Source organism: Dreissena polymorpha, chromosome 2 (genome assembly GCF_020536995.1).
Source record: "Dreissena polymorpha isolate Duluth1 chromosome 2, UMN_Dpol_1.0, whole genome shotgun sequence".
NCBI classification, from domain to species: domain Eukaryota; kingdom Metazoa; phylum Mollusca; class Bivalvia; order Myida; family Dreissenidae; genus Dreissena; species Dreissena polymorpha.
Genome location: NC_068356.1, coordinates 115,270,753 through 115,282,951, shown reverse-complemented (window position 1 = coordinate 115,282,951; position 12,199 = coordinate 115,270,753). Strand labels below are relative to the sequence as shown.

General features: G+C 37.5%; 1 protein-coding gene across 2 annotated transcripts; it reads right to left on the bottom strand.

Annotated features, from left to right (window-relative positions):
• Window positions 1-3,347: 3,347 nt before the first annotated feature.
• On the bottom strand, window positions 3,348-10,345 carry LOC127868600 (protein chibby homolog 1-like). 2 transcript variants are annotated; one of them, XM_052410477.1, is made up of 4 exons: window positions 10,226-10,345; window positions 9,818-10,009; window positions 4,512-4,627; window positions 3,348-3,726 (listed from the first exon to the last, which is right to left on the bottom strand). In XM_052410477.1, exons 2-4 carry the CDS (start codon window positions 10,002-10,004, stop codon window positions 3,649-3,651), a joined length of 381 nt encoding a protein of 126 aa, XP_052266437.1. In that variant the 5' UTR covers window positions 10,005-10,009; window positions 10,226-10,345; the 3' UTR covers window positions 3,348-3,648. The 2 variants fall into 2 exon arrangements, with proteins under 2 accessions (XP_052266437.1, XP_052266438.1); XM_052410478.1 differs by having other exon boundaries at window positions 10,156-10,265.
• Window positions 10,346-12,199: the final 1,854 nt, after the last annotated feature.

Genomic DNA, 12,199 nt, shown 5'->3' with positions numbered 1-12,199 from the left:
GCATAATTAAATCTGAACCTCGATATTATAAAGGAAAAGGCTTACCATACATGGGCTGAACCTCCATATTGTGAGAGTATCAATCTTACAATACATGGACTCAACTCTGAACCTCCATATTATGACAGTATTAAGCTTACCATACGTGGGCTCAACTCTGAACCTTGACATTGTGGCAGTATCAAGTTGACCATACATGGGCTCAACTCTGAACCACCATAGTGTGAGAGTATCAAGCTTACAATACATGGGCTCAACTCTGAACCTCCATATTATGACAGTATTAAGCTTACCATACATGGGCTCAACACTGAACCTTGATATTGTGGCAGTATCAAGTTGACCATACATGGGCTCAACTCTGAACCTCCATATTGTGGCAGTATCAAGTTGACCATACATGGGCTCAACTCTGAACCTCCATATTGTGGCAGTATCAAGCTGACCATACATGGGCTCAACTCTAAACCTCCATATTGTGAGAGTATCAAGTTGACCATACATGGGCTCAACTCTGAACCTCCATATTGTGGCAGTATTAAGTTGACCATACATGGGCTCAACTCTGAACCTCCATATTGTGGCAGTATCAAGCTGACCATACATGGGCTCAACTCTAAACCTCCATATTGTGACTATCAAGCTGACCATACATGGGCTCAACTCTAAACCTCCATATTGTGGCAGTATTAAGCTGACTACATGGGCTCAATTCTGAACCTCCATATGTGGCAGTATCAAGTTGACCATACATGGGTTCAACTCTGAACCTTGATATTGTGGCAGTATCAAGTTGACCATGCATGGGCTCAACTCTGAACCTTGATATTGTGGCAGTATCAAGCTCACCATACATGGGCTCAACTCTAAACCTCTATATTGTTGCAGTATCAAGCTCACCATACATGAGCTCAACTCTGAACCTCCATATTGTGACAGTATCAAATTGACCATACATGGGCTCAACTCTGAACCTTTAATTGTGACAGTATCCAATTGACCATACATGGGCCCAACTCTGAACCTCCATATTGTGACAGTATCAAGTTGACCATACATGGGCTCAACTCTGAACCTCCATATTGTGACAGAATCAAGTTGACCATACATGGACTCGACTCTGAACCTCCATATTGTGACAGAATCAAGTTGACAATACATGGGCTCAATTCTGAACCTCCATATTGTGGCAGTATCAATTAAGTTGACCATACATGGGCTAAACTCTGAACTACAATATTGTGACAGTATCAAGTTGACCATACATGGGCTCAACTCTGAACCTCCATATTGTGACAGAATCAAGCTGACCATACATGGGCTCAACTCTGAACCTCCATATTGTGACAGTATCAAGCTGACCATACATGGTCTCAACTCTGAACCTCCATATTGTGACAGTATCCAGCTGACCATACATGGGCTCAACTCTGAACCTCCATATTGTGACAGTATCAATACCATAAATGGGCTCAACTCTGAACCTCAATATTGTGACAGTATCAAGGTGACCATACATGGGCTCAACTCTGAACCTCCATATTGTTGCAGTATCAAGCTGACCATACATGGGCTCAACTCTGAACCACCATATTGTAACAGTATCATGCTGACCATACATATGGGCTAAACTCTGAACCTGCATATTGTGGCAGTATCAAGGTGACCGTTCATGGGCTCAACTCTGATCCACCATATTGTGACAGTATCAAGTTGACCTTACATGGGCTCAACTATGAACCTCCATATTGTGACAGTATCAAGTTGACCATACATGGGCTCAACTCTGAACCTCCATATTGTGACAGTATCAAGGTGACCGTTCATGGGCTCAACTCTGATCCACCATATTGTGACAGTATCCAGCTGACCATACATGGGCTCAACTCTGAACCTCCATATTGTGACAGTATCAAGTTGACCATACATGGGCTCAACTCTGAACCTTCATATTGTAACAGTATTCAGTTGACCATACATAGGCTCAACTCTGAACCTTCATATTGTAAAAGTATCCAGCTGACCACACATAGGCTCAACTCTGAACCTCCATATTGTAACAGTATCCAGTTGACCATACATGGGCTCAACTCTGAACCTCCATATTGTAACAGTATCGAGGTGACCATACATCGGCTCAACTCTGAACCTCCATAATTATTGTAACAGTATCGAGGTGACCATACATCGGCTCAATTCTGAACCTCCATATTGTAACAGTATCCAGCTGACCACACATGGGCTCAACTCTGAACCTCCATATTGTAACAGTATCCAGTTGACCATACATAGGCTCAACTCTGAACCTCCATATTGTAACAGTATCGAGGTGACCATACATCGGCTCAACTCTGAACCTCCATAATTATTGTAACAGTATCGAGGTGACCATACATCGGCTCAATTCTGAACCTCCATATTGTAACAGTATCCAGCTGACCACACATGGGCTCAACTCTGAACCTCCATATTGTAACAGAATCAAGCTGACCATACATGGGCTCAACTCTGAACCTCCATATTGTAACAGTATCCAGCTGACCACACATGGGCTCAACTCTGAACCTCCATATTGTAACAGTATCCAGCTGACCACACATGGGCTCAACTCTGAACCTCCATATTGTAACAGTATCCAGCTGACCACACATGGGCTCAACTCTGAACCTCCATATTGTAACAGTATCCAGCTGACCATACATGGGCGCAACTCTGAACCTCCATATTGTAACAGTATCCAGCTGACCACACATGGGCTCAACTCTGAACCTCTATATTGTGACATTATCCAGCTGACCATACATGGGCGCAACTCTGAACCTCCATATTGTAACAGTATCCAGCTGACCACACATGGGCTCAACTCTGAACAAGCGAAAGCACACCATTGTAATTACAGCTATGTTGAGCTCACCTCAAGCGAAATCAACTCGGAACTGCCAGTCCGCGACAGTTATATATTGTGCTGACCACCAAACGGGAAGAGGACAATTACAACGAGCGAGGCATGGTATAGGGGAGATAACCCTAGGTTATGGTTAGGTCAGGGGTCGGGTAAGGGTTAAGGTATGGGTTAAGGCTAACCCAAACCCGACCCCTCTAACCCACCCATGCGCATTACAATACCATGCCTCACTCGTTGTCGTTGTCTGCTTCCCCCACCAAACAGGTCAACATTTACATTACTTGAATATTTGATATTCGTAAAACCATAAGCAAAGGCTGAACCCATAGATAATCTGGATTTTCAACGTATCATGTCAAAAATGGTGAGATTCATCATTCTGTATTTTAATGATTTTTCTGTTAACTTTGTATGTTTAACAACCATCAAGTAAATACATACAACAAGTTACATATTTTATTATAAAAATATTACTATATACACAGGTATAAAAAGTATTTACATTCAAAATTATATATTATTAATTATATTTACAACGTAAACCAATAACTTATCTAAACATGACACAATCACAAAAACTTACAATTGTTTACAGGACGGACTACCTTTAAGTTACAATTTTTTTAATGTAAAGTACAGACATGGACCATGATTAATGGTCCTAAATTATTAAGCTAAACCTCTTTGTATGAATATGTTCCTAGATACATGTATATATCACAGCTCTACCAGACTTCTGCTCTTCATCTTTTCTTCCCAGTTGCCTTTAACTGTTTCAACTCCTTTTCATAGTAGTTTGATGTTGCAGCTGTCTCTGCAAGCTGTACACAAGTTAACATTATAGGTAATGTACGTGTACTCAGAGAGGAGCCAGGATCAAATGCTCTATAATATAATTAAAGGCGCTAGAGGGCCCAAGCGATATAAGAACTGCAGACCATTTTGAAACGTTAAAAAGTAAAATATTTTAAAACATTAGTGTTTTTTTAAATCATTCGATATTAAGTTAACTTTAATTAGTACATTAATTCAATTGCATTTTTTACAGCAAAATATTGAATGAGCATGCTTATTTACAGTTAGAAGCATACTTAAATATCATTTTCATGTAGCAACTGATAAATTTAACATTAATTCGATGTTCAATAAACAAATTCTGCATCCACTTGTCTTTTCTGTCAATGACATTCAAAGCTTTTTACCTGCTTGAATTGAAATGATAAGTACTGAATGTATGTCACTATCATGGCTCCAATGTAATGAAACATACATTTTTATAACTTAGTAAAATAAGACTATTGCCAAGCAATAAAAGTCCCCTACCAGTTATCGCAGGATCCACCATTTTCAGCAATAGTTATAGTCTATTTGTCGCCATAGACGTAGGAACAAAATGAAATGACGTGCATAATGTCCATATTGCCATCTGTCCATGTTTCAAGTTTCATGAAAAAATATGAAGATCTTTTATAGTTATTGCAGGATCCAGAAAAGTGTGACAGACTCACGGACCGACTCACAGACTGACAGACACACAGAGCGCAAACCAGAAGTCCCTCCGGTGAAACTGGCAGGGGACTACTAAACATGCTAAAGCTATACTTACAATATCCAATAGCAAGTCTATTTTCAATTTAAGGAGATTATTTTCTTCAGTCAAATTTTGGTTGTCTTTTCGAAGCTTCATAACTTCCTTATGACTGGCAGCGTTTGGTCCAGATTCTAAAAAACAACCCAAAATGTGTGTTCTAAAAAGGAACCATAACAAGGGGGCCTGAAAGGCCCAAAGTCGCTAACCTGAGATTCAAAGGAGCTGACCTCAGTCACCTGTTCTGTGCAGCCCAAGATGTCATTAGAACAAAATGTTCTTGCCAACTTTCATGACTAGTGAACACCCTGGCAGCCACGTTTTTCAACAGACCAGAACCATTTTCATACACATCCAAGATATGATTTCAACAAATATACTGACAAAGTTTCATGAAGATTCATAAGTCCATATAAGGAAAAATGCCCCGCCCACTGGTGCAACTGCAACTGGAACCAATTTCGAACCTGTCCAGAATATCATTGGGACAAATCTTCTGACAAAGTTTCATGATGATCGTACAATAAATATGGCTTCTAGAGTGTTAACAATGTTTTAACTATAGCTAAATAAGGAAAAATGCCACACCCCCTTGGCGGCCATGTTTTTCCACCAACCGGAACCATTTTCTAACTCATTCAAGATATCATTGGGACAAATCATCTGACCAAGTTTCATGATGATCGGACAATAAATGTGGCCTCTAGAGTGTTAACAAGATTTTACTAAAGCATGATATATAGCGATATTAGGAAAAATGCCCCGCCCCCTGGTGGCCATGTTTTTTAAGCAACCAAAAGCATTTTCGAACTCATCCAAGATATCATTAGGACAAATCTTCTGACCAAGTTTCATGAAGATCGGAAAATAAATGTGGCCTCTAGAGTGTTAACAAGGTTTTACTATAGCCATGTAAGGAAAATGCCCCACGCCCTGGCAGCCATGTTTTTCAACCAACCAGCATCATTTTTTAAATAAATCCACGATATTATTGGGATGAATCTTATGACCAAGTTGCATGAAGATCTGACAATAAATGTAGCCTCTAGAGTGTTAACAAGATTCCTCTAGAGTGTTAACAAGATTTTACTATAGCAATATAAGGAAAAATGCCCCGCCCCTTGGAAGCCATGTTTTTCAAGCAAACATAACTATTTTCGAACTCATCCAAGATATCATTGAGACCAATCTTCTGACCAAATTTCATGAAGATTGGAAATAAATGTGGCCTCTAGTGTTCACAAGGTTTAACTATAGCCATATAAGGAAAAATGCCCCGCCCCTTGCAGGGCTCGACATTAACTTTTGAAGCCACTTGTCCAGTCGGACAAGTAGACCATAATTTCACTTGTCCTGACCAAAAAGCAACTTGTCCTGACCATTATATCTTTATTCTGCTCAGTACTTTGCAAAATAATGAAATAATACAAAATGCTCAAATCATAAAGACTTGAATCGTTCAAATTACATGTAAACATAATTGTAAGCAATTTCAATACAAAAAGAACTGACTAGAATAACAGAAAAACTCAAGATTATTTATTTTTAAACATTATACAAAGCCATAATACCTGACAAAAACTTGTGTGTTGCCAATATCAAACAGAAAATGTTAAAAGTGATGTATATGTACAGTACTTAACTGATATTTAAAAAAAAAATCATTCTATACATAGGGAGGACGTCACTACGTTAATTGTCTGTAAGATCGGTGTGTACCGGTGTCGTAAAATGCATATTCTTTACAAGGGAGAATATTCTTATCTTGGCAAAGAAAAAATGTTAAGGGTTGCTTCCCTTGTGAACAGTTCAGTGTAGTACATGTATCACATGGAACTATCGGAATATCTCGGGCTTCGACGATTAAACGTATACAAAATATACTCGGAAAAGTTGAGTGATATCTCCACAGAAATAATGGCTTTAAAGGCATTTTTTCTAAGCTATACAATTATAATGACCACTTGTCCTGTCGGACTAGCAAATTTCTTTATTTACTTGTCCAGACTAACAATTTGGTTGTCCCGGACAGTCGGACTACCTTTAATGTCGAGCCCTGCCCCTTGGCAGCCATGTTTTTCAAGCAAACGTAACCATTTTTGGAACTCGTCCAAGATAATATTGAGACCAATCTTCTGACCAAATTTCATGAAGATTGGACAATAAATGTGGCCTCTAGAGTGTTAACAAGGTTTTACTATAGCCATATAAGGAAAACTGACCCGCCACCTGGCGGCCATGTTTTTTTCACTGATATGGACCGTTTTCGAACTCGTCCGAGATATCAATGAAACCAATGTTTTGACCAAGTTTCATGATGATTGGGCAAAAATTGTGACTTTTAGAGTGTTCACAAGGTTTCTCTATAGCCATATAAGGAATACTGCCCCGCCCCTTGCGGCCATGTTTTTCAACGGACCAGAACCATTTTTGAACTCAACCAACATATCATTTAGACAAACATTTTAACAAAGTTACATGAAGATTGGGCATCAAATGTGACTTTTACAGTGTTCACAAGGTTTTTCTTTTTTTTGACCTAGTGACCTAGTTTTTGACCCAGCATGACCCAGTTTCGAACTCAGTCAAGGTATTAATGGGACAAATGTTCTGACCAAATTTCATGAAGATCAGACAATAAATGTGGCCTCTAGAGTGTTCACAAGGCAAAATGTTCACGACGCACAACGGACAAAGGCGATCACAAAAGCTCACCATGAGCATGTTGTGCTCAGGTGAGCTAAAAATCACATTCTTATATTTACTATTAAGATGTAGTTATTTATCAATAAAGACACAATTGCTTCCAAAGTAATTTGTGTAGCCAGTTTTGAACTTGAACCAGAGAAGTTTTTCCAAAGAGTTGTGAGGTTGATAAGTGTTTAGGTGCCTGCAATTTGCTTCATTATATACATGTTTACTACATACATGTATACCAAAGTCTCTTGTGCAAGTAGTTTTTCTTCTGTACTTATAATATTTGATTTCGATATTTGTATTAATGGTATTTATGTTGTGCTTTCTGTTTATGCATAACATAATGACGACAATATTGTATGCATCTCAGGGTTGATGGCAACTCTTTTAGTTTAGGGCAACAGGACTCATCAAGCCTTTTACTTAAAGATTATTATGATTTACTTTGGAAGCATATTTTATTAGACAGATACAAAATGATCATCCAGGCTCTTTGAAAACAATCTTGACGAAGTCGTTGTAAAACGAATTCACTTATTGGTTTCCTTACAAACGTCCATGGGGTTAATAGCCAATGAAAACGTTGTTTGTAGAATGATGACCATTTGACAAAAAGGGGCTTGTAAATAAATGTTTCGTGAGAATTACTAATTTGGACAAATTCCACTTGATTTTGAATGCGTCCTCTAGAAGGACGCTTGTACTTGGGACTGATGCGTTTTTCTCCTATTTTAATGCGTCAGAGACGCAGGACGCCAGGGCTCGACACTAACGGTGGTCCGTTGACCCCGGGTCAGTAAAAAATAGGGAGGACCAGTGAAACTAGAAATTTGGTTGATCCGTCGGACCAGTTAAAAATCCTGGCCAGCTTATTGTGAAATACTGATGGAAAGCCGTTTTCATCAATAAAACAACTTTATATGTTCATAATAAACCGATAATTTCATCATTATTTTATGGGCCGACTTGAGACCGGCATAAAAATAGCAACATATTGGAAATTTCAATTTTTCTAGATGCCCGGATGACAAAAACCTGTTGTCGCATCCAGAAAATGTCTCCGGACTTCGCTGTGATCGATACACAAATTAACACAAAATTCTAATCGTTGGGATCGAGAAATGAACAAAATGGTATTTATTATTTTGAAAAAGCAGCAATAATCAGCATTTTATGGGAGAGTAAACATGCGCATTTTCAAGAATACAAGTTTTCAAGATGTGGAATTTCATTCCGGGGATGGTTGAACCTACGCCTAAAACCTAAAACCAGGGTTCGACACTAAGGCACGTCCGACAGACATTGTCTAGTAAGATCGGTGGTCGGCCTGGTAAAACTGTGGGCTAGCTTGTCCGACTGGTCGTACATAACAAATCTATAATGATTTATATAACTATAACTAACCGAAAACCTTTTTCTCTTAATATGTAAAAGAATAACTCTCGTATCTGTTATTTACATCAGAACAAAACTAGCGTATATTAATAAACGAGGAGCATTCACATGATTCATCACTATTTTTAGACGCGAAGGAGAGCTTACCGCAGAAATTGCTTGTTTCCATTGGCCAAGTTGTCATGAATATTAATGATTTTCTGAAGTGTCTTAGAACTTTACATCATGTTTTTACGACTTCTATTGAAAATCGGTATCATCAATGTAAACATTTTGGCGTAGCAGACGAGAGAATGTAATTTAAAGAATGGCTTTGTTCAAGATTGGATTTTTGTCCGACAAATAAGTTGATAAAGAAGAATCCGACGGTAAAACTGACACAGATTATGATGGAAAAAGGGCCTTGGAGCTGTGGTTGCATGGAGCACAGCGGTCAAGGAGGCCAGAATTTGATGACCTTGAATAAATGTCACCTGCTTTACAGACATCATTTATTTAACTGGTGATAAACAGTGAAATTCTAACAAACAATTTATGTTGTTAAATAGTTTTATTTTATTTTTTACTCTTTGCATCAAAATGACTTTCTTGTGTTCACTAATTATTTTCTGATTAATAATTGATTAAACAGTTACACGACACAATTGTGTTTATTTGTTATGTTATTTATGGTCTAGTAGACATCATATTCGGGCTAGTACATTTTAAGAGGAGCTGGTCCGATGGTCTGGCTGTAAAAAAAGTTAATGTCGAACCCTGAAAACTAACGAAGAGAAGCTTGAAGTACAGCGAAAATATGAAAGGGATATTGAGATAGTTTAGTAGATAGTATAGTTTTCTTTTTATAAATGCACAATACATTGTGGATAGTCCGGAAAGTAAGTTGAAATTTAGGTAAAATAACAGAGAAATTGTCGGACCACTTGAAATCTTGAAGGACCAGTAATTTCTGAAAGCTGGTGGTCCTTTGGGTCAGTAGGTAAAAAAAGTTAGTGTCAAGCCCTGGACACTGTGACCTCACAAAATGATTTTGAGAATGTGTAGTTTCAAATGCAATACCTGTAGTAGAAACAGTCATATGGAGATGTTAGACATTTTAATACTTTAACCAGAGTATTAGAAAGACTTTTACATTTGGGACAGCAATATAGCTTGCGCCATATAGTGAATAGTTGAACTAAAAATTGTAAATATATTTTTAAAGTTTAAAAGTAATTCCAGCTTGTCCATACCTTGTATCCACATTCCATTTTCAAATGCAACCTCTTGGCCACCAAGTTTCAGCTTTACTGGACCTACATCAGGCCCAAACTCTTCTCTGGATTTCTCAGCGTCAAGGTGGAGGTTAGACAGTGACTGAGCGCGACGTGGTGGGGTTTTCTTAGGGGAAAACTTATCGCCAAATGGAAAAAGCGGCATTTTGTCTGAAACCATTAAAAAAGAATGAACGGTTAGGAATCCGAAATGCGTTTATCCGTAATTACTCCACTTGCAGAAAAAGATAATATTATGCAGGCAATAATTTAAATACGAAAAATAATCAAATCTGTTCAGATGAGAAAAAAAATACATGTGTTTGTCCAAGTTTAGTGTTTGCAAAATGAATAATCGAATAATAACAAACGATGTATAATTTTTACTTTGTTTGGACTTGTATCCGTACAACTACGCTTGCGCGGTGGAAAACGCAAAGGTTACAAACCACAAAGATAATCAAAAGGTCACAATCTACTAATTCTAATCATATTATTAAATCAAAGCGCTGAAGTTACTGAAGTTGTTATCTTTTGCATAATTTAAGACGCAACTAATTTTTCAAAATAAATCGCAAGTTTGAAATGAACTCATTTATAAAGAATGTGTTTATTTATTTATAAAGATAACTTAGACAAAATAACAACAACATGACCCTTTTTGACGTTCTGAAAGCATAGAAAGTATGTTAAAAATGGTAATGAAAACTGAATATAAAAACAATTTGCAATCACCATCATATTAAATAAATATTGATTGAATATCGAATACCTAAGAATATACTTTCACGATGGAAATTCCCTGTACAAAACTTTTTATTTTTGATACCATATACAAATTCCAAATATACAATATTTATTATAAGATAATTGATAAAAATAAATAAATCTTCGAGCAATACTTTTTACTCACAAATATGGTAGTCATAAAGGCAGCCCCGTTTACCCGTTATTTATTTTTTATGCGTTACTTGTTACCCTAGCAGTTCACACGGTGTCAACAACTCTGACCTAAACATAGGTATAGAGCATTAGTGCTGTTTTACCCAGCTTTTCTCCTTAACTGACTTTTACATAGCGCCAGAAGATATGCATGAATATTTTCGAATATTTCATTGGCTGATTCGTGATAAAACCTCTGAACTTTGGCAACATAACCGGGCCTGTGCTCAGCGCAAAGGATGTTCCACTGTTCAGTGTAAGGAATTCCGAACTACTCTCTGTATGTTCAAAAGACACAAATTGTGGCCCAGTTACAATTACGCGTTAAAATCCATCTCGCAGAATTTCAGGGTCAATACTCTTTCACAAAATCGTCCTGGGAATATATAATTGACTATCGATAAACACAGTTTTGCTTTCAAGATGAGAAAACAAACATTACCGAAATAGTATAGTGTCACGATAAAAGGAAAATCGTTTAATTATCCAACCACAAATGTTTGTCGTATTCGGTCAGCACGTCTGGAAATCGTTCCTGAACGCCTGGATAGGCTGCCCTTATTTACAAGTTAGCAATTTTGAATTCAATTTTTTTTATCGAAAAGCATTGCGCTAATATGTGCCATTTACAATTCGCAATGAGATTTTTAATGACCCTCGTCATGCGAAAATGGGTCTTACTCCATATGCGCCCATCATATATATATAGCCCACTCAGCCTGCGCATCTCTCAGTCTGGTCAGGAGATACATAATGAGTCTAAAACACATTGAGTGATTTTATAGCGAACAGCATCGCCTCTGACCAGACTGCGCAAATGCACATGTTGGGCTTATGATACGCTGGCCGAAACGCATAAGACCCATTTTCGCATGACGCGGCTATGAAAGTGTGATTTAAATGTGTAGAAAGAAAACTGCATGTAAATCAAATATTAACAAACGATATGTTTCGATGGTGAAGAAATATGCTCATAATAAGGCATGTGAGGACACATATGATGTGCTGCACTCCCGTAGTATATTTTTTATCTACTTACACTAATGTGTGGTTTGACAATGATAACACACATTTCACGCGGTGAATATGCGACTTACAAGTGAGAAAAAAAAACACAATAGTTAAACTTTTGTTTTTAATTTAATTAGTTAGAAACGTAAATTGCAAACTTTATTTCAAAGTCAGCATTTACGCCGACTACCTTTTAAAAGATATTTCTTGTTATATTTAGTTGTTTTTTATATTCGGTTTTAGCATTTTTGTGGTTGTCTATAGTTTACCTGTAGTAATTGGTGAACTCATGTTCAACGTTTTATAAATTGAGAACTGTGAATATAAACAAGCTTAACCTTCTACTATTGCGTTGTTAGCACCCGTAAATACAAAGGATCGCCGCTATCTGTTGAGAAAAAAAGAACG